Source organism: Peromyscus eremicus, chromosome 3 (genome assembly GCF_949786415.1).
Source record: "Peromyscus eremicus chromosome 3, PerEre_H2_v1, whole genome shotgun sequence".
Lineage (NCBI taxonomy): Eukaryota > Metazoa > Chordata > Mammalia > Rodentia > Cricetidae > Peromyscus > Peromyscus eremicus.
In genome coordinates, this window is record NC_081418.1 from 20,291,078 (window position 1) to 20,314,966 (window position 23,889).

Here is a 23,889-nt window from a genome sequence, read left to right on the forward strand (position 1 = left end):
GTTTGAATGAGAAATGTCCCCCTTCAACGCTAGTGTCTGAAACCGTGGTCCCCAGGTGGTGGCAATGTCTGGAGATAACGCAGGGAGGTGCAAACTCTATGGAGGAATTGCATCAACGGGGGTGGGCTTTGAGAGTTTAACGCCTTAGCCCACTTCCCGTTTGCTCTCCATTTCATGCCCGCTCTTAAAGATCCACATTTCTCAGCTTCCTACTTCTGCAGTCACATTTATCAATAGCTTCCACACTTCCCTGCCATGATGGATACGTATCCCTCTGAACCATAAGCCCAAATAAACCCTTTCATGAGTGCTTTTGGTGATGATGTTTCATCACTGCAGCAGAAAAGCAACCAGTTCACTCACGTTCCAAGTTGTGCTAAGAGCATGGTGTGGTGGCACACTACCTGTAATCCCAGCAAGGGATTACAAGGAACAGCAAGGAACACCAAGAGTTCCTTAGCCATGCAGAAAGTTTGAGATCAACCTGGGCTATGAAAGACCTTCTCTTAAATTACTTTTTTGCCAAAAAATAAAATAAAGCAAAGTTCACCCCAGGAATTTTGCAAGAGCAACAAAGCATCCCTGTTCTTAGAGAACATAAAGTAAGAGCAGAAATAATAATGGACATCTAGTTAACATCCCACAGGGGCCACTTGAGCGCTGCTTGGCATGTACTGTGTGTCTTTACAACAGGGTAAACACAGGAAGGTTAGAGCAATTGTTATAAGTTAAGTAATTTTACCAAAAGTCACAGTTGACTACAACCAAGCTGAGACACCTAAGCACCTATGCTTCAGAAAGTGCATGTATTTGGAGATGGAGCTTCCAAAAAAGGAGAATTAAGTTAAAATGAGTTTTATTGTGTATGTTTGTTGGTTTGTTGTTGGTTTTTTTTAGATGGGAAGTAAGACAGGGTCTTGCTATGTAGCCGTGGCTGGTCTGGAACTTGATCTATAAATGATGCTAGCTTCAAACTTATGTGATCTTCTTGCAGCTGCCACCGGAGTGCTGAGATTTCACGTGTTGTACCACCATGCCCCACTAAAACGGAGTCTTTAAGGAAGGCCTCAATCCAATCTTACTAATATTTTTATAAACAGAGGAAATTAAGCACAGACATATAAGAGTACAGAGAAATGGCCATGTGAGAACACAGGACAAGCTGGTCCAATACTTGGAAAGCTAAAGGCAAGAAAACCACCATGAGTTTGAGGTGAGCTTGGGCTGTACAATAGAGTCCAGGATAGGCTTGGTTATACAGTGAGACCTATTCTCACAAAATAAAACAGTCACAGAGAGAAGACAGCCAACTGTAGCCAAGGAGGGTGGCCTTAGAGAGACCAACACCAAAGATCAGCACCTTGGTCTCAGGACTTCTAGCCCCCACATAGGTGAGAAAACGCACTTCTATCGTCTGAGCCAACCAGACTGTAGCTAGCACCCACATTTTGGCAATCCCTGCATATTAGTCCAGCAGTTTACCCAGGGCTACAGAACAGCAAGCAGAAGAGACAGCAGGTGAGAAAAAATAATCAGCATACATGACAGAGGTAAGGTCCAGACAAGACAACTCAAAGGAGGGCAAGGTGTTTCCTATCTTCAGTCTTCTGGGACATGAGAAGATAAAATGTTTGCTGGCAACAGAAGAGAGCTTGGGATTCAGATGTCTAATCCTTGGTGTCATTAAACATGACTGTTACCCACCAAAGAAGTGCTTGAGAACATCACAGTTGAGTTATCTCCTGAATCACAGGCGTGTGCTGGTACAAGAATACACACACACACACACACACACACACACACACACACACACACAGGCATGTTTTACATGACTTAGGATTTTTCTGTTGGTTTGCATGTGGTCCAAGAGCCATAGGCTGCACACAACGTAGTGTGAGAAGAAAAGACATCAAAGCCGTGAAAGGATTCTCTACATAATGGACCATTGTAACTAACACATCAATCAAATAAAACGTCAGGCAGGAAGGTAAGCATGACAAGACATAGAGCGCCAGTTACTTACTGCATACCAGGCATTATGCTAACTTGGAGGTGGAGTTGGTCTCCATAATAGTCACTTTTTTTTTTTTTAATGAACACACTAAGGTGGAGGCAGGTAGTTTAACTTACAGGGTGTCACAGAGCTAGAATGTGAGGCCTAAATGCTAAGATAGAGTTACTTGCATGGGTCTGAGAACATATTTGTATTTGTTCTTGTTGTTGTTGCTTTGAGACAGAGTCTCGCTATGTAGTCCTGGATGACCTAGAATTCACTATGTAGACCATACTGGCCTTGAACTCACAGAGCTCTACCTGCCTCTGCTGGGATGAAAGGCAGGCACTGGCAGGTTGGGCTCATATTAATCCCTCTTATCATGGCAGCAGGAAGGCCCTGCCCAGAATGCTTGGCTCTAGACCAGCATTTCAACCTTCCTAATGCTGCAACCCTGTAATACAGTGGTGACCCCCAACCATAAAATTATGTCTTTGCTACTTCATAACTGTAATTTTGCTACTGTTATAAACCATAATGTAAATATCTGATATGCAGGATATATGACATGCGAACTCCAAATGGCTTACTAGTCACAGATTGAGAACTGCTACTCTATATAGAACAGGTGGGTATGAAAGAGAATAGCCAAAAATAAAACCACTGAGCCAAATCATGGAAAGATCAGGCTGGGGAGGAGGACTGGACCCTGACCATCAGGATGAAGAGGGATGTGTACAGTGGACATGGAGGTTAAGTTTGAGCAAGGAAAGGGCATGTAAACACAGACTGTTTAGGAGCTGCAGGGGAGCATCCAAACCTTGGGAAGAGGCTTGGATAACAAAGGAGTGTGTTTGGTGCTAATTTGGGAAAGAGGGAACCAAGCTCAGGGTAACAATTAGGGTTTTAGCAGATTGGTGAGAGATAAAAGGTACAATTAAGATAATTGTGTCTGTAATGAGAAGGGGAGGGGTGAGAGACAGCGGGTGCAATAAAAACCAACAGGGTTAGAATGTGGAATGGGAGGTGAGGTCAAAGGAGTTGAGCTAACGTTGAGCTATTCCACAGGATAGAGAATAATAAAGAGAGCCATGAACACCCAATGTGAGAGGAGAACTAAGACTCAGATGAGGGGATACCCCACTGTAACTCAACCTACGAGTCTGTACGAGGCTGGAAGGAAAGTTACAACAAGAGCGGTGAATGGAAACACTGACTATACTGTAGTGTCCCGGAAATCCGGGGGAAACGGTGGAGAATGGGGCTTCTAGAAAGGAGGTGGTGAACCAGTGAACAAGATCTGCAGACATCAGATACAGTCAAGCCTGGTAGGTGACCTGATGTGAAAGCGAGGTGACTGCTGTGGCAGAGGCGGGAAAGTAAGAAAAGGACTGTCATTCCCAGAGTATGCAAGGACAATGGGTATTTAGAGTAATTAAGAAGAAAGGGTGAAGAGTGTAGAGATACAACCCACAGACCCAGAGAGGCTGAGTCCTAAGGAGGGCTCTGAGGGGTGGGGGGAGGGGGGTGTCGACGAATGGATCTCCCTGGGAAGGGGAAATAGAATAGATTTTATAGGTGGACTGGGGCAAGTGGGGATGGGAACAGGAGTCAAGGAGGAAGGGACAGAGGGAGAGAAGACACGGAAAGACTACTGGAATGGGAGCACTTAGGGGGTGATATGGAAACCTAGTGCAGTGGAAACTTCCTGAAACCTATGGAGGCGACCCTAGGGGGAACTCCTAGTAATGGAGGCTATGTACCCTGAACTAAGCATCTTCTGTAACCAGGCAAGGCATCCAGCAGTGAGATAGGACACCAACCCAGCCACAAAACCTTCAACCCACACCTGTCCTGCCTGCAAGATGTGGTGGCTCAGTGCTTGGGAGAGCAGTGAACCAGCAACTGCTCTAACTTGAGGCCCAAGCCACAGGAGGGAGCCCATGCCCAACACTGCCTGGATGGCCAGTAATTGGAAGCTGGATGGCCCAGAGACCTAGGGTAGAACCAAACACGACTAACCAAAAGAAGTTAATGAAATGATTGCTCATGATATTCTGCTATACTCATAGATCAGTGTCTAGCCCAATTGACATCAGTAAGGCTTCCTCCAGCAGCTGATAGGAGCAGGTGCAGAGACCCACAGCCAAATATTAGGCAGAGCTCAGGGAACCCCACAGAAGAGGGAGAGGAAGGACTGTAGAAGCCAGAATGGTCAAAGACACTAAGAGGGTATAGCCCACAGAACCAACTAAACAGGGCTCACAGGGACTCACAGAGACCGAAGCAGCAATCATGGAGCCTGCATGGTCTACACTAGCTTTTCTGCACATATGCTACGGTTATTAGTTTGGTGTTTTGTGGGGCTCCTAAAAGTGGAGGGGGGGTGTCTCTGATTCTTTTGCCTGCTCTTGGGACCCTTTTCCTCCTACTGGGTTGCCTCATCTACCCTTGATATGAGGGTTTGTGCCTTGTCTTACTGCATCTGTTATGCTATGTTTGGTTGGTATCCCTGGGAAGCCTGCTCTCTTCTGAAGGGAAATGAGGAGCAGTGGATCTGGGGGAGGACGGGTGAGGGCGGGAGGAGTGGAGGGATGGGAGACTACAGTCAGGAGAGAAGACTCAAAAGAAAATCTGAAGACTTTCCTGGAAAGTAAGTTCTCGGCCCGCCTGAGTTACATTTAGAACAGCTAAAGTCGTGACACATAGCCAAAGCCAAGCCCACTTGGAGCTGATGGCAAAATAATATTCTGGGGCTCTACAAGAAGTTACAACAAGAAGCTACACAGAGATGATCTTGATGATTAAAGAGGAAAGCACTTGTGTGTTCTCTCACTAAACTCAACACAAACAGCCTGCAAGCCACAGCAGGCAGCCAAGTACTGTGTTTAGACACAATGGAGAGCTGTATTTGTACCTGCCAGCAGGGGACCTAGAGTCACAGGGTCCTACTGTGTGTACACATAAGAGCCTACTCTGTGCACATAAGACCCATAGATGGGTAAGTTCGGTGCCACGTGGATTCTTACCCAGACAGTTACCATACTTAACAAAAACATCTGACGATCCACTTCATTTCCCTGAACACTAGCCAAAAAAGATCCTATGGCATTTATAAAAGACAAGAACCTGATGTTCAAGAATATTACATATCTTCAGAGTAGAGAGACAGAATTGGTATATCCAGAAAGAGTTTACTTCTCAGCTTTTGTTTGCAAATAAGTATCATTAGTAGAAAATAGCTATGTAAAATACACAGGACCAAAATGAAGAAAATTACAGGTTTTGTGGTTTGTTCTAACAGAGATAAAGGAGTCGAAGACTAAGGAACCACCTATTGTTACTAAAAAGATTCAATGTTATAAATGTATGTGTGCCCATAACACACTTTAAAATGCAGATGTTATAAAAGACAAAACAAAACACCACATTTTCTTTTAATCAAGTCAAATATTATTAAAATAGAATTTCCCCAAATTAATTTAACATTCAAAGCTGTTTTCCTAAACAAAATCTCAGTTCAGTTTCCTGAGATGTTAAAAAATAAGACAGCCTGAATAAAGTCACGTGGAGAATTTTGTTGGTGCCCATTCATGAAACAGACTGTCAGAAGAGTTTAAAGTGTAGCATAGGACAAATAAATGAGAAGACCCAAAGACAGAGGGACCGCTGCAAGGCACACACAAGGAGCATAACGTGCCAGCATCCCAGTCAGCTGCTGTTTGCTGATCTTTTCTCCTATAAACAGGGGTAGCTAGGCAACCGACCGGCTTTTGATATCTATCAGCATCAGTCCCATTAACCACGATGAAGGAATCCAGCTCAACAATCTTTCTAGCATAGTTTCCAGCTTCGGTTAACTCCTGAGTCCCATGAGTCTCATCTCATCTAGAACACAGTTAGCCAGGGATCCTGTATGCCAGACGAGGTCCAGACGCTGACAGTACAATGCAAGGATCGAAAGATACTGCATTCAGTTTACTTTATCACGCTGTGGTTTGCTGGATATGAGGGCTTTCCCAGTAGAAGCAATACAGCCCTGTAGTGGACTTGAACAGCCAACCGCCCTTTTGTTTTGTTTTGTTTGAGACAGGATCCCTCCTCATAGCCCTGGCTATCCTGGAACTATCTATGTAGACCAAGTTGGTCTTGATCTCACAGATCCTCCCGAGTGCTGGGATTAAAGGCATGAACCACCACGGCCTGGCTAACTGCCTCTTTATTAACATCTCCTTCATTTCTTTAGTTTTTGAATGTGCAAAGTCTCTAGTCCTTCTGGTCTTCTTAGCACCAGGAGGTACAGGCCTTTCCTCTAGGAAAGCTGTCTCCCAACCCCCACCCCCCCACCCTCCCACCCCTGCACTGTGACCACTGCTAAAATCATCTAGAGAAAAGTTCTGACAGTACCAACTGTACATGATGTCCCGTAGGTCTCTTTCTGGAATGAAGAGGTTCCCTAACAACCAAGACAAGGGTAGTGCTTCATCTTTGTTGCTAATGGTGGGCCTTGAGCAGACTAGGCAGGCACTCTACCACTAACCTCCACCCTAGGCCCTTGGAAGGATAGTCTTTCTAGACTCACTTACCAAGAATGAATGGTCCCTAGGTAGGACCAGAAACAAGTCACGGTTATAAGCCTTGATTGAATGACAAGCCTCACCAGCCCTTTGTCTTCATCCCTCCTCTCAAGAGGCCAGAGTCTGGCATTTGTGGAGCACGTGCAGTGCAGCAGGTACAGTGCTGAACCCCACAGAGACAGCCTCTGTCTCCATTCATGCCTTACAGGCGCTGTTATCCCTGTCTTTCGGAGATGAGAGAGGAGCGACAAGCCCAGAATGGCCTAATTTCAAACCAAAGCTCGGAACTTTATTCTGATTTATTATTAAAGAAGCTAAGCATTGAAATAGGTTTTCAGTTTTCTTTCTTCTTTGAGTAGAGTGCCTGCTTATGACTTTGGTCAATCTGATCATCTGGACCAGAGTTCCCATGACTTGGTGATGCTTTTGTTAAGCAAATAAACAGAAGATTCAGATAGACCAAAGAAGTATGAGGAGACCTGGTTTTGAAATGAATAGAATTGGTTTAACAAATGTGACCATTTCTTCTTTGTAGATAAGGCACCAAATCATAAAGAAGTCAAACAAGTAGGAATTATAACCTCAAATCATTAAAATATGAATCTTCAAGGCCTCATTTAGACTCACTGAGAAATGTGTAACTAGTTACAATTTCTATTTTATTGACTGAGGCTTGCAAAGTGGTCACTCTGGTTGCCATAGATTTTACATAAATGCAACATTAATTCAGGATCAGAACAACAGACACCTCCCTTCTATATGCATACACCACAGCTCACACCTCTGTATAACAGCTTGGGCTGTTGTTAATTCTTGTCGGCCTCCCATCATCCTCACAATCCACCTTTACACCCTGTGGCCTGAGAGCACCAAACAGGGAAATGGGCTGTGGAAGCTGCAACTATGTCAGCATGGAGCCCACACACCAAGCTTCTCAAATGAGTATGGCTCTATCCACACAAAGCATCATCATTTCCAAAATGCTCTAATTTTTCACATGATATGATTTCTTGGGGCTCAAAGCAAAATTATAGTTTTTTTCTTCTAATATCCCCTCTCACTAAAATGGGCTAGATGGATAGTCTGCAAAGAACCTAAAATGTGGCTTCTATCACCGCTGCTTTTGGTCAATGCCTAGATGTCTTTATGAGCTTGCTATCTTTGCTGCCTCACAAGTCTGCAACCCTGATTCCTCCTCCCATGTTACAAGAGGACTCCCTTCACTGTTAATGTCTCTGAATGCACAGGAAACGTTATGGTTGGGGCTGAGAGCATAGGTAGTTCTCTCAGACAAACAGAATTCAAAAAAATGTTTAGAAAGTCAACTTAACCCTGATGTCGTGCCCGTTTTCTCTAAACGTCCAAAGAACAATGACCTTCAATAAACCTCACTAAACTGACACTGTTCTTTAGGTAAAATGGATACAGACAAACAGGTTTTCTTGTCATATATCTCTTCCTCATTATCGTGACTGTAGACAGTATCAGCCATCTAAATAGACTACACCTTCAGGAGTTCCTCCTCTTCCTTTTTCTCCATAATCCATTTTCTTTCATTTGTCTGCACACAACTAGCCTTTCTGCAAACGGTCTTCACTAAATGGGACACTGTCCCCAAACATTCATTCTTGGGACCTGGGGAATCCTTTCAAAAACAACTAGGATGGTTTTAAAAAAAAAAGTCTCCAGTCGACAGCCTTGCGCACACTAACAGCCTTCCTTTAAATACAACTGAAGCCATGGGTCTGCTGTCCACAGAAACACAGCACTACAGATTTTTAACACAGTATAGTTTCTGCTACATTTTAAATTAAAAGCATTAAATATATCCATAATTTAATCACCTTCCTTTAATTTTAAGTCACATGGTAGATACTTATAGCTACTTAAAAAATTAAGTGGCAAAATGTATATGAAGAATATGTATCTTGATATTTTAATTAAGCTCAATTGAATGTACTTAGATTTAAAGTGCTTTTCACAAATGACATGTGCTAAGAATATCTAATTGCACACTGACATTCTAAAATATGTGCTTACATGTGTCAAAAATAGATTAATATAAAGTTATTGGATGACTTTTTTCAATAAACCAAATATATTATTTTGATTATATAGATACAAACAAAACCGTACATATAAATAAGTTCTATACTAGTAAATGCTTAATGATGTGTCACATTAATATGAACATATACAATTGTGACAGCATTTGAGATTTGAGTAAGTCAGAAAATAGGCTTCTTAAGAATTCTTAGGTTCAATGTATTTTTCCAGTTAGTCATCCTGACTTGATGTCAATGGAAGCATCAAAATAATTTGAATGTAGGCCAAGTTGTTTTACTCTTTATAAAGATCACAGATAGAAAACAGATATTCATCAAGTAGCAGTAGATGGGTTAAATTAATGTGCACTACTCAAAAGCAGTCAGGTATTGAAGACAGACATTCAGCAGCCTCCTAGATAAGCTGGCAAATGGGACCAGTTGCAAGAGGTCATTCAAGGTCATTCACTCCATGCTGGGTCAGGTCCCTCACAAAAAGCATCCTCACCCTCCCACAATCAGGAAGTCCTTCTTCCAAGTTGAAAAAAAAATACTTTTGCTTACCTTTTGACATTGGGACATGATATTATGTTCAGCCTCAAGAACCACACAATTCAGTTTTTAAAGAGAAGAATCACAAATCCCATTACACTTTAAGGAAGCCGACCATTTTGTATTGAGCTGAATTTATAGCTACCTTGAGCAACGTGTGTGTTGGACATGCCTAGGATCCTAGTCTAATGAACCTGAATTATACAATTCAAAATTTGTATACAAGATTTCTACTTCCACATACCTCAGAATGAGAATACATTTTGAGGTACGACTCTTTGAAAGAGGGAATTCAAATACAATGAGGCCATAGAGTTGGCTCTACTTTGTGTGGTGTCCTAAGAGATTAGGACACATACAGCACACAGACTGAGAGGGAGTCTGTGACGATAACGAGAGGATGTGATCATTCCTAGAAACAGCATCTGGCAAGACCTGTGCCTTAGCCTTCCGGCATGCTAAACTGTGGCGAAAATAAATAAATAAATAACTGGTGCTTACACACTTGACCCATGGGACTTCACTCCGGCAGACCCAGTCTACCGAATTTCTCTAAAACTATGGTGCTGTACGTGCCTAACCACGAAGCAATATAGGATTTTTCTCCTTAGGTTGGGTATATGAATTTCACAACTCTGAAAAAAAATAGGTAAGAGCAGATTCTTCTTACCATTTACTTGTTTGTTCCTGAGATACCAAACTGGAATGTTCTATTCTTAATGTTTTTAACCACACAGCAAGGCAGAAAAGAGGCTATTATGTTTACATATTTCATAAACATCAAATTTCATATTTTCAGCTTCATGGGGTCTTAATAGGCCCTTAGGAGTCTGGCCAGGAAACCAAAGTGGAATCTATTTGACATTAAAAAGCAATTAAGTTAGAGACCTGTCAAACTTGTTGACATTTGGGGTCTGCCTGTTCTACTGTGACTACTACTATCAGAATCAGCTAATGCTTAGCAGGCTGTTGGTGTCTAGTACCTTAACTCTAGGACACCTCTGGTCAAATACAACCTCAAAGTTTTGTATCATAACAAACCCCTTCTCTGTTTACTAGAAACAAGTTGATGGCCTCAGTGTTTAAAGTGTCCCGAATCAAATACTGTAACTGCTGAAAAAGGAAAGGAAAGGAAAGAAGTCAGCAGCAAGACATCTGGCTTGCTGAATGCCTGCCATGAAAGCTGGACCTTCCTATACAAGACGGTGTTTCCTAGCATCCAAAGGCAGTTCTGATCCAAACACATTATTAACGTCTTCATGTGCTCTGGCTGCTATGCCCAAACTTCACAGATTGGGCCCCTGTGCCAGTCAAAGTTTGTCAATGACACAATCTGTCATCTGGGAAGAGGTTACCTCAACTGAGAAAATGCCCTCATCCAGATGGTCCTGTAGGCAAGGCTGTAGGGCGTTTTCTTGATTGATGTGGCCCTGTGCCACCCCTGGACAGGTGCTCCTGGATTGTATAAGAAACAAGCTGAACATGCCATGGAGAGCAAGTCAGTAAGCAACACTTCTCCATGATTGCTGCTTCAATTCCTGCCTTGAGTTCTTGTTCTGACTTCTCTTCATGATGGACAACAAAAATGCAAGCTGAAATCAACCCTTTCTTCAAGTTGATTTTGGTCATGGTCTTTTATCACAGAGATAGAAAGCAAACCAGGACAGTCACATACAAACAATACAAGTTGCTTTCCTAGGGTTCCTAGAGGTGAGCTGCCCCCAGTCAGGTGTCACCACAGCACAGGGTACCTTCCTAGTTCACACACACCACTTTCCTGTTATGTCCTTGCGTGCCAAAGCACGGAAGAAACTGTGTGCTCATGACCAAGTCCACCTCTCAGAGTGGCGCTTCTCCCTCCTAAGGCCAGAGTATTGGGTCTTAGATTCCAGTGTATGAACCAGGGGAAGAGAGAAATCCTGAATCCACAGCATCCTGAAGGCCTTGGTGCCATTTCTTGAATCCAGAGCACCCCAAAGTCCTTGGTGCCATTTCCTGAATCCAGAGCATCTTGGCGCCATTGGATATTGTTCTTACTTTTGCCTTCAGTCCAAGTAAGAATCATCTAGAGAAATCTCTCAACAAGGCACATGGAGGCATGCAGTCAGTGGAACTCTGGTCCACACCAAGGCTTTAGTCCCATCTCCATGGAACCTTTCGGGGTGAACTTCAATGGAGATGCTTCCTCAGCTTCTTAAAAATTCTCCAAATTTGAATATTGCTATGGCTAGCATTTTTTTTTTTTTTTTTTTTTTTTTTTTTGCTGTTCATCAGCTCCTTTTTTAATCCTCTCTTTTATGATTCTTTCATGGTTTTGACATGACAATTTTACAAGTTAACTATTCAGTAAAACTCTTTTCTGCTTAGAACATTAGTCATCATAAATAAACTATACCAAATTGTCTCCAGTCATTACCTTCATCCTGTTCTTAGGGTTCTGAAGGTATTTGAGGGTTGTTTGTTATTTTTAGAAATGAAGTCAAGTAAAGTAAGTAGGTACTTTTCAAAGGTTGGTTCGGTGACTGAGTGCTCATGAGTATTTCTTTGGGAAATGTCCTTGATAAGGCGATATGTGGGCATGGCTACAGCTGTTCCCTGAAGTCCATCAGTTCCTCTATCTGTTCCTCTTGGGGTTAGCACACCCATGGGTCATCCATCTGTAAGTTAATAAGCCATGCCACATGGAATATATAACTATCCTCCTCCTTCTAGCTAAATATTTCATCACCTGATATAGCTTTTAAGCTCTGCAAAAAATTTCCCTGGAATATTTCAAATGAACACAATAACAAAAATTTGAAATAGTGAAACCAGTCATTAAAGTCTCATCAAATTACAATACATTATATAAATATAAGCACCAAAAATAATAAAATTTATATACATAGCATCCTCTTGGTTACCCGATCTGTTACATCAGAGCAGCATCACAGAAACTCAGCTAAATGACTTAGCTCACATCATCTGATACATGTAAGTTTGATATGTGTAAATGTGCACAGTGAAACGAAAACTCTGTTTTAAGGTTAAAACAAAACAAACAAACACTATGAGGCCATATCTCTACAGCAAACCTTGAGAAAAGAAAGATCATAAAAATAGGACTTAAATCCATTTCAAACTATCACTTCATCAGCCCTGACTGCTTGTTAATTATTTGAGGAAATTTTCTCCCTGGTTGGAAGTGAATGACTGGGCTTGAAATCTCAAGAGACTTCAAGCTCATTGATAAGGCATGTGGCTTTGGGTTAGGGTACCCACACCATTACTTAGGGCTTACTTACAGAATTCAGAACTAAAAACAGAACAGTGCAAGAAGGGTTTGACCGTGTCCTTGGATGGTGGAGAAGATGGATCTGCAAAGCGCAGTCTCTTCTATCATTTGGGTGAGGTCACCAGTCAAAACTGTCCCTGGGATTTATAAATAATCAAATCTACCCACCAAATTTCTTCTCTCAATAAGTAACTGAGTAGTAGAGCACAGCTGAGCGACTTGAGGTAATTACTTGGGTCTAGGACAGGAGCTGAAGAGGTTGAAAGGTCAACTGGAGAGGCCAGGTGCCTAACAAGAGCATGACGTGCATTCTTAGGCAGCAAATACCATGGAGAGGAGAAACTGACAGCGGGCTGAAAAGAGGTGTGGAAAGATGGTAAGGCACTGTGAGAGGGATCAATAGCCATGTGGAGAAAATGAAGGAAGCACTCAGTTTCCAGAGCTGCTCAAATTTCAAGTACCTTGCATGTTATTTCATGATACCCTCAAGGTAAACACTTATTGATTATTGCTGATTTTAGTGAGTTTCTGCTCCCCCCGTCAATAGGAGCAATCTGGAGGTCTGGCAATGCAAATCATGCTCAAGAGCTGTTTTGACCTCAAAACTTTTTCATTTAGCAAATATTTAGTGCGTCTGATAGCAAGTGGCCAAGTATTAGCTGAGATCATTGGGATATGTTAATAACTAAAAGACTCCTCCCTTATGTCACATGAAGAGGGGCACAGAACATGCATAGCACTCATGAGAAATACAAACAGCATATAGAACACTTGGAAATGACAAGGGCAATGCTGGGGAGAAGGAGAGAAAGAGAAAGTGAGAGAGGAAGGACTTACGGTAAGGAAAGGTGAGGATAATGGACGTGGGAAACATTGGAAGTTTGAATTTACTCAGCACTGGGAACAGGTTAATATGATAAAGCTGAAGAAAACCCTGCAGTCCCAGTTGGAAACCCTCCATGCATTAAATGACACACTGTCCTTACTATAGGACTGCCTATATAACAGCTCTGTGAAGACGAACATCTGCAACAGACACATTCAAGAGAGCCAGCATTCCGGCATCTGCAAGTAATGACTCCACTTACTTCTCTCTGCTGACAAGCAAAGCCTAGGAGTGGCGCTGATGGGAACAGCAAAGGCTTAGATCTGGGAAGCCTGGGCGCTCGCTCCTGCAGCACCAGACTTGAGTGGAGCATTCAAAAGCAAACATTTACATCGCTTAGGAGACATCCAGATGTAGCACAAAGCAGAAAAAACATGCGTAACAGTGAAGACCTGCCTCACTCAGGAAGGAGGTAACCCTGAGGAAGGAAGGAGAGAAGGCCACCAGGGAAGCTACCAAGGGCCTCCAGTTACACTCCAGTTTGGCATTTTAAGGTAACCAAGAGGCATACTTAGGTCCATACCTCTGTGTTTCCCATGGTTTTTCAAAATAATCATTAACGTCAACTAAATGTGATGTAAAAATGACTAATAACAAAAGTTTGCCTTAAAAACAATACCTGGGGTGCTGGGGCCCAGAGAGATAGCTCAGCAGTTAAGAACACCAGCTACTCTTCCAGAGGACCCAAGTTCGATTCCCACATGGTAGTTAACTACTCCCTTTCTTCTGGCTGCCTTGGGCACCAGGCACACAGCTGATGCACAGACACACATGCAGGAAAATACTCATGTTCATAAAGTGAAATAACAACAACAAAAAGATTAAATAGTTTCTAAGGGATCATTGAAATGGTTAATGGGTTAAGTAAGGTACTAACTAACTAGCTGCTAAGCTTGATGGCCTAAGTTTAATCACTAGAAGCCACATGGTGAAAAAAAAGAGCGCTAACTCTTGCACTTGGTCCTCTGATCTCCACATGCACGTGTGCACGGATACACACGCACATATACACAAACACACACATACACACACAAGGAAAAATAAGTATGTGGCCAGCATGGTGATAAGCATCTGGAATCCCAGCATTCAGAAGTCTGAGGCAAGGAGATCTTGAGTTCCAGTCTAGTTTGGTTACACAACAAGACCCTGTCTCAAACAAACAACAGCCAAAATATTAACGCACAACTATATAAGCAGATATAAAACTCTTATACATACGAGAATACAGAAGCTGGGCCATGAGGCACAGGCCTGTAATATGAGCTACCTAGGGGGCTTAAGTGGGACAACTGCAAGTTCAAGCCCAGCCTGGGCAACTTAATGAGATCTTGTTTTGAAATTAAAATCAGAAAAAAATAATAAAAGAGGTTGGGAGATACAGTTTAGAGGTAGACTGCACACCATGCCCAAGGCCCTAGTTCACTCTCCAGAACCATAAAAGAAAAAGAGAGTAAGAATACAAGAAATGTGGCCCTGCCCATTCGTTAGGGAGAATAATTAGTCATATTCCAAACCCTTCCAATTGTGCTATACAGTTTGTGTTGGTTTTTGTAGATGTATATGTAGAGTCTCTGGCTAATTTTGGCTGGTCTGGTAGCCTGCTTACTTTGGGGAATTCCTATCTCTGTTTCCAATCAGCTGAGATCACAGGCAAACTGACACTCCCACTTAGCTTTTACATGGGTGTTGGGAATCAGGGCTCAGATCCTCATGCTTGTGTGGCTAGTGTTTTCCCCACCGAGCCATCTCTCTAGCCCTGGCAGAACTTTACCAGTTATTTCCAGAACCAGCAGTGTGATCTTACCAATGACTTTTCCCATGAATGAATACAAACTCATGAACATCAGAGGCATTCACATATGTGAGCACACGGGCACACCACAACAGGGAAATACTGGGACTGTATTATCACAATCACAGCCAGAGCCTTTACAAAAACTATTACAGAATTTTGTTTTCTACTGATATAAAAATAATTTTTTACTAAGTACAAGCTCTGTAATACAGGTGCTGTTGACATAATTTTTCTGGTGAATATTAGATTTTCATGCCAGATAATTTCTTTCTTTCTTAAAGACAATTACAGCACCATTGTCTTTCCTTACATGGTAGGATTTCATAAGATCAAAGAATCAAAGCCGAAGATTCCAAGCTGCCCATACCCCTCACCAAAGCTTTAACCCTACTGGCTCTGGGTTTACTGGAGTCACTGGCAACCTGCTTGAGCTGTGGTCACATGTCCGCTCCTCAACCAAATTTCCTGATGACCTTCACTACCAGGTTCTCAGCCACATTGTTTACAGAAAGAGAAGGATGCAAAGAGATCGAGCACATGTCTTTTGTACCAGCGGAGTCCGAGGGCCCAAGTCTCTCTCAGAATTCTTACATCATCAATGAATACATTTAAAAATAGCAGAAAATCCACTCAGAGAAAAACATCACCACCACAAAGATTTCTTTCAGATTTAGGAGTTTAAAAACTCCAGTCTCAGCATCTAGGTGAGTCATGAATTATGGTGAAAATATCTACCAGTCAGTGTGGATCTATTTAAAAAAAAAAAAAAAAAAACGAAAAGAAAAGAAAAGAAAAGAAAAGAAAGAAAGAAAACTCAAGTAAAAATTTTAGCTAGGGCTCTAAACTGAAACTAATCTCAGGAAGAAATATGAGCTTTTTAAAAAAGTCAGCTTTACACTTTTATATGTGTCAGCAAAGGAAAAGTAGTTTTAGTTTCTTCATTTAAAAGTACTATTTTATGAAGCTAACAAGAAATAGGGTAAGTTTTACTCCTGTGAAGCGCCCATGACTGTCTCCCTCCAAATGTCCTACCACTTCCATCCTTCCACAAGGAGTAAATGAATGAGATTGGCCAAGCACTGTGAAGACGCAGGTTACGAGCCAATGCTCTCCGCATATTTTCCCTGTTGTTGTCAAAAACACTGTAAAACAGAGGGGGCTTTGTTCAAAGAAATGAACAGCTTTGCTTGACGTGAGTGAAAAGTCAGCCATGTGTGCTGATGCTCAGCAATAAGGAAGCAAGGTGAGCTCCCGGGGACTTAAAAGTCAATGCCCAGCCATGCTTGGCTGAGCTAAAGCAAGGAACTGCTCATGGGACACGAGGTCACAGAACTCTTTGTATTCTCAATTACACAGAGCAGGCCAGAGAACTCATGTCTTTCTACGGTATACACAGGCGCTGAAAGAGAGAAATAGCCTAGAAGGAAAGATGCTGCTGTGACTTGCACGCACGCACGCATGCACACATGCACGCACACACGCGAACCATCCAGTCTTCTCTCCCCTGGGTTCTTTGCTCCCTACACGACTGCCTAACTGAACTCAGACTTTTCCCTACAGCAGTGGCTAGTGTGGGGAGGGGCACAAAACCAGAGGCTTGCACTTCAGAGGAGTGCCTCTGAGGTAAAGGGCGGCAAACCTCATTTCACAGATATTTTAAGTAGCTGGAAAGCCCAAGTGTCTCCAATTTTTAAGCCTGTGTTTAGATCAGGCTTGAAAAGGGGCTGTGTCTCTTTACAGTAGCTAGGCACCACTTCTGATGCCAATCTGAGCTCTGTGTTTGAAATGGGCCACCATACTTGAAAACAAGACCACCTACAGAGGGCACCTTGACAATGCATGCCCCGGCCAATCTCCTCCTCGGCACCCCAATGCATGCGCGGGCAAAATGCCTACATTAAGGAAAAAATACATCTCCAGGCTCTGTGCCATGATGGTTGCCTGACTAGAGTCAGAAAATGAATTTTACATTTTAAATTCTTACACGGTTCTAGCATCATCATGTGTCTATGAAGTTGAAAAAATGTAACTTACAAAATACAAAAGGAAACCTCCACCTTTACCTGATCAAAATACCCTGCTGTCTCAAGGCTCTTTACAACAAGTTGAAGGACTAGGCTAAACTCAGCCTGTAGAGACACCTATTCAGTACCTTAGGCTCACTGCAGTGTCCTACAGGACTGAGTTAGATCCAGCTTGTGGAAGCACATATTTAAATGGTAGAAACCAAGCTGGAGAGAAGGCTCTTCCAGAGGGCCCCCGCTCAGTTACCAGCAAACACCTCAGGCAGCTTGCAACTGTTTGTGACTCCAGCTCCAGAAGACCCAACTCTCTCGTCAGGGCAGAGCACACTTGAAATGCTTTCACAACCAGACACACATGCATGGGCGCACACATGCATGTGCACAGGCACACAAGCACACACATACACAAATTAATTGATTAACTAAAGATTAGAAAGTCTCGCTACTTGAATGGCAAAGGCAGGCTTGCTTGAGATGGAGTCTTTAAGGGGAGTACTTCTGAACTCCTCAAGTCTCTTATTACTAACTACCATGTGTCCTTGCATTGAAGACATTAAAGGCTCCCCTTTCCATCCTGAATGCTCCTAAACATTCAGGGACAAGAGATCCTACCTGGCCACTTCTGACAGGTCAGTGATCAAACAGAGTCAGGCATCAGCCCACTTCCATCGTCTCTTAAAAGTTACCAGGAGCATGGGCTCCCGGCAGCTGCTACATTCAGCCTGAGATGGACAGTGAGCCTCTTCCACACCAGCGTTTCATATCATCAGGTGTCTGCTCCTAAACTCAATGATTTTCAAGGAGAAGGGGAAAAAAAGTCTATTTCTTGCCTGAACAGGCCAATTTAAAAAGAAAAGAAAAATGTGACCTCATCTTTTCTTATATGGAAAGTTACGTGAGGTTAGAAGGGAAATATACCAATATTGGATAGCCTGGGTGATCAAAGTGAATTTACTTAGTGAACCTTATCTTTAAATGGCTCCAGCCCTTGTGCAAGAGTTAATTTACTTGAAGGATTTGCATTCACATGGACAAACTGGTCCATGAGACACAGCCAGACAATGTTTTGCTGAGCTTTAGAACGAGCTGCAGGTTGCTCAGCCATATCCCAAAGCAATCAGTCCACACACTTCTGACAAGGCAGAACACCCATCAGCCATCTGCTTCCCAGAGTTTCTCCCAGAAGCCCTGGAAGTGGGAAGGTTCGATGCCACTTGCGAGACAAAGCCAAGCCGAGAGCTGGAACAGCTGACTGCAAGCTACAAGCTTAGTGTTTGACCCCGCAGAGGCTGCCACTGGAAACAAGATATTATGAGGAAACTTCAGAAAGGGCTGGCAAAGACCTTTCAAAGGCCAAACACTTGTGCGGCAAAGGAGCTGACGGCAGAGCTGACCCAAAGCAATGAGAAATGGTAACAGGCATGAAGATCAGGCAGAAAGATCAGCAGTTTACCCTCCACCTCAGGAACTGCAGCCTGTCTAGGAAACTCTGGCCTTGGACAGGATCTGTGGTCAAACAGAAGCCTTAGTCCACACGTGCTGGTCATGGCAGTGACACATATATGAAGAACAGCTTTCCAGCGTAGAAATGTAGAAAAGATACTTACACAGCCTCCAGCAAAAATCTCTGCCGAAAGTGGGACCGAGCCATCTTTGTGCATAAACTTATCTCTCACAAAATCGTTCACCTGGAAGAGAAATATTTATAGAGGCTGATGAAAAATATAAAGAAAGTCATTAAACACACAAATATACATCTGTCAATATACGTTACTTTTTTTTTTCTCAGTTGATTGCCCAAAGTAACATCTTAAAACAGTTTAAGAGAGACTCTTAATAGCATACAGGTCATGTGTGTGTGTGTGTGTGTGTGTGTGTGTGTGTGTGTGTGTGTGTGTACATATATATATATATGACATATACATACACATACACACACACATATTTATATGACAGGTAAATATATATAGGCATACCTGATATTACAGGTAGAAAAATTCAAAGAAAATGGCCTAAAGAGCCCAAAATTTAAAAATGTCCTGCATGAAAAGGGAGACATATTGATAGCACAGATGAAAACATACATTTTATAATTTAAAACTTGTCTTATAAGTTATAATTAAAAGTCATAATAAGTCTTTTAACAAGAAATAATTTAAAATAGCATTCCTCACTGAAACCAATGTAGGTTGCTTAGTTTTGTTTGTTTGTTTTTTTCAGCTTAGTAGCTATTTAGTATCTAAAAATTCCTCAGGGTGCTGGAGAGATATTTCAGCAGTTAACAGTGTCTCATGCTCTTTTCGAGGATCCAAGTTCAATTCCCAGGACTGTAAAGTGGCTTCTAACTGCCTGCAATTCCAGCTCTGGGGTGAGCCAATGCCCTCTTCTGGCTTCCAAGATATACCTGCACACACTTGTCATACGTTCACACCTGCACACACTTGTCATACGTTCACACCTGCACACACTTGTCATACCTTCACACCTGCACACACTTGTCATACGTTCACACCTGCACACACTTGTCATACGTTCACACCTACACACACTTGTCATACATTCACACCTACATACACTTGTCATACCTTCACACAGACATAAACTTCTCAGACAGACACATTAAAAAATGAGTATAATCTCTGGGTAGGTACTATAAGCAATTTTAAGAAACAACAATTACATAGTTTGGACAGATACGGGCCAGAGACTAGTTCTCTCAAAGTCCTGTCATCAAATGACACAAGAAGTATTACAGGGACCAAGGCCCAGTCTAAAGCCAGAGTTGAATTTTCTAGGGCTCTGAGGCCTTAGGGATTTTTATGTAGTATCTCCCCACTCTCCAGACACTGAAAATGGGTACCAACCACCTGCAGGTGAGCTGGGACAAGCTTCAACCAGAGCAATGAGCTCTCAGCATCTGCCTTAGAATGCTGCTCGAACACGCTGTAAAGATGCATTCCATAGCATCGGGAGTAAGTGCAAGAGGACATACAAGAGGCCATACTCAGCATTCTGCTTCTCTGACTCATGAATTAGGCTGCTGGAACCCTACTGGCCTCACTCACTGTACTCCGAAAATCACACTTTAAACTTTAAGATGACAGGTGCCAAGCGCCTAATATGTCAGGTACTGTGGGAACTTTTCTGCTGCTGCAAAGATGATGAAAAGCCATGGCAGCAGCCACCTACAATCATCTCCAAGCTCATTACAACAGTTTTGGATGTTTAATGTTCCACAGAGAACAAGGAGAAGTTATGTGTGGTGACTGCTCTGACCATCAAACTAATTAGCGTGGTTGAGGGACCACAAACCTGCTGAATCACAGAAGAATACCTGCTAGACTGTTGAGTCTGTGTCTCTTAATAAGAAGCCCCTATTCAAAGACTTACTGTAAGTTTTATGGCCTTCTCCGGGGCGACTCCCAGTAACTGCGGCAGCAAACCTAAAAATCAACAAGCAGCAGAAGCGTATTAAATAAATTAGCATTAACTACACAAATCAACAACTCTGCAGAGGGGATCACCACTTGAAAACGGGGGCAATCTTTGCTGCAATTTTCTGCTATTACCTTTAATGAGAACACTTGTGATGGAATTTAAGAACCGACTTCTAATAGCCACATCAGCCCTGAGTAAATTCCCTTGCACATTCTGGACCGTTTGCACATTGGGTAAGTCAACAGTGTTAGTAACACAGGAAACCTCATTATCTTGGGGAGGTTGCTCCTTCCCCTCTGCCTCTTCCTAGCACACACCTTTCTCTTGCTCCCTCAAGGCCCACAGTGCAGTCATTCAGTCACGGGGACAACTATGACTTCGTGATGGGCGGGAACAAATCAAGAGCATGATCTTATGAAGGGAGAGGCCTTTCTGGGACTTGATAACTGGAGAAAATTAATTTCCAAGTGAGAAACAGAAGGGGCATTGAAAACAAGGGAGAGTGAGCCCTGTGTGCTCTAGAAGGATGGAGAATGTGGGCCTGGCCCATGAGAGGAGCATAACCAAGGTAAGCACTGGATGCTACAGCCTCATCAGATGCTGGGAGCCTCAGCCTCACTTGTTCTGTTAGATGAGAAATGAGTTTGAAGCATAAAAGTGACGCACTATTGTATTTTTTTTCTTTTTCTTGTCTTTCCTTTTTTGTTTTTGTTTATTTCTTTTTTTCTTTTTTGGAGACAGTACTTCACTGTGTAGACCAGGCTGGCCTTGAACTCATGGAGATCTGCCTGCCTCTGCTGGGATTAAAGGCCACTATACCTAGTGCAAATTTATATTTTTCAAACCAACTCTAGCCACTTTGTGGAGACAGGGTAACTAGTGTGTGTGTGTGTGTGTGTGTGTGTGTGTGTGTGTGTGTGTATCCACAAGTACAATTTCAACTCACATACATAAATCTCACTTTCAGTCCCTTCTCCAGGGACACGTATAATCACACATGTTCTTCAAGCTGCAGCCTGAGGCCAGAGCTTGCAGTCTGCGGGCTGTATGTCTCCAAACCCATACATGTGCTTGATTGAGTAGCAGAAGTTTTCAAACATAATCCATCCAAGCTCTTTGCCAAGAGAGAACGACAGATCTGACAGCCTTGGGCCTCTTTCTGATGTCTGTTTAAGACAGGTGACATTCTTTTCTTTGGACACAATCTATTCAACCAATTTGCCAAGGTCCCCACCCTGCTTTAAGGCAGACCAGTGCCCAGTGTTAGCTTTCGTTTTATATGTACTGTTGCTATCCTCACACTAGAGAAAGGTTTCCTTTTTTGCTCGTGGAAAAATGAAAGGGGGGAATGGCAACTATTCATGAGCAGACCATAACAGCTTTGTGTTTTAGAAAAAAAAGGTGAGGCAGTCCATTTCGCTGTGGAACCACATGACAACGGGGATGCTGAGAGTAAGGAAAATGAAGACACACCCATATGATGGTCATTATGTGCCAGGCGCCATTTGAGGTCTCCTAGTAACCACCCACGGAGAAGAAACGAAGGTTTTCGGAGCTTAGGTAATGGTAAACGTTTGGTAAATGGTGAGCTGATTTCAAACCCAAGTTCTTCCTAGTCAAGAGTTCATACCAGTAGGCAACACACAATTGTCATGTGATTAACAAGTATCTTCTACGCAGCCTTTGCTGTTCCCTGACACAGCTTGGGGGGGAGAGGGGTAGTCCTAAGGCCGTAATACCTCTTCTGTATTTTCCAATCTCACTGAATTCCTGGGGCTTCTGCTAACTGGATAATATGTAGACTACTTACTAAGAGCTAAGCAGACAGTGACTTAGCAACCTGAACTCTGTGAAATGGAGCTGACCCTCTCCAGAAGCATGATTGAGTATTCTTTGAGGGAATGCATCCCAATTTGCCCAGGGGCAGAAAAGTGAAAAGAGGCCTCAGATGGTGCACGGACATCGGCCAGTTGGATGCTAGGCATGAACTAAGGTCACAAGGAAGCAGAAACCACAAATAAGCAAAGGAACTGGGTGGGTGGAGCAATGTAGGGGGAAAAAAGTATGGGACCGCCAAAAGAGAAAGCACAGTCCAGAAAAGGCAGAGCTTGGAGACTGCACAGAGATGGCCTGGCTGTTTTCTGGACCCAATGAGCCACACAGGCTCTAGGGTAACTGCTGCCCCTAGATTGCCACAGATTTTGCCTTTACTCGCTCTCGTGTGCACTCGTACTAAAAGCCTCCCCTCCCCTCCCCTCGCTAGCTTGGAGGATGCTGTGCTCCCTATACTCCAGATGAGTCAGAGCAGCGCTGGAGGGATTGGGAAGAGCCTCCAGCTGGTGCTCACACACTAGCAAGCACTGAGTCTACAGTGCACTTGCCTATCAACCTCTGAAGAGGCTACTTGCAATTTGAAGAAAGGTTCTGTTATTACCCAGTGATATACTAATTTCTCCTAGGAAAATGTGGGCAAATGCCATTTAAACCAATTCTTACTACCCCAAATCTTGATTTTTCTTTCTTCATTCAGGCCAAACCCCTAATATGCTTAAATATTTATTTGCTACATGTATTTTTTCTCATCATTAAATCATAGTGCAACCCTGAAGACACTCGGATTAAAATGATGATCTCTTGTCTTCATAACTATCCTGTGAGTCTCTTTGACGATGACTAAAACCCAGCCTAGAACTAAATGACTGTAGTGTTACATACCATCAGTTCAGCCAGCCTGGAAGCTGGCTAAAATTTGTCCTTCTTGCTATAAATTCAGGGATGTGTTGTGAACATCAAGAAACAAAACAGAAAACCCTTTAAGATTGAAAATGGAGAAATGGAGCAACAAATATATATTTATGGAGCAACCATCTACCCAATGCCTTCTGCTTGTGCCCAGTAGAATGGACTGGGATGAACACAAATGTGATGGATGACTTCTCAGAAAAAAAAAAAAAAAAAAAAAAAAAAAAACTCAGTTTACAAACAGCCCTACTTGTCCACCAAACTACACATGCTATTCTACTTGTCTACAGGTACCAGAAAGAGGACAAAAATACCTGAAAATACTTCAGTGAGTATCTGAGGGTGGAACATCAAAGTAGCAGAATAATACTGTGGGGAGAACCCGTTATTCTGCCTGCAGGATGGGGGATGTATCAAAGAAGCAGGGTTATTTGCCGTTGAACTCTGGGAGTCCACCCAAGCTCTCTGGAGAAGAGATCAAAGCAGAATGGAAGGCAGGAATGGCATGTGGAAAGGCACCAAAACCTCAAGATCATGGTCCTTTCAAAATCAGCAAGATGACC

The 23,889-nt window shown here is 42.8% G+C and overlaps 1 protein-coding gene across 4 annotated transcripts in view; it reads right to left on the reverse strand.

The window, feature by feature from the left end:
• Slc25a13 (solute carrier family 25 member 13) overlaps positions 1 to 23,889 on the reverse strand; it is a 181,051-nt gene that overhangs the window by 35,432 nt on the left and 121,730 nt on the right. For all 4 annotated transcript variants that reach the window (XM_059257354.1, XM_059257355.1, XM_059257356.1 and 1 more), the window contains 2 exons: positions 20,537 to 20,589; positions 18,754 to 18,834 (listed from right to left, as the gene is read on the reverse strand). In XM_059257354.1, the coding sequence (XP_059113337.1) occupies positions 18,754 to 18,834; positions 20,537 to 20,589 (134 nt within the window). The remainder of the gene's footprint in view (positions 1 to 18,753; positions 18,835 to 20,536; positions 20,590 to 23,889) is intronic.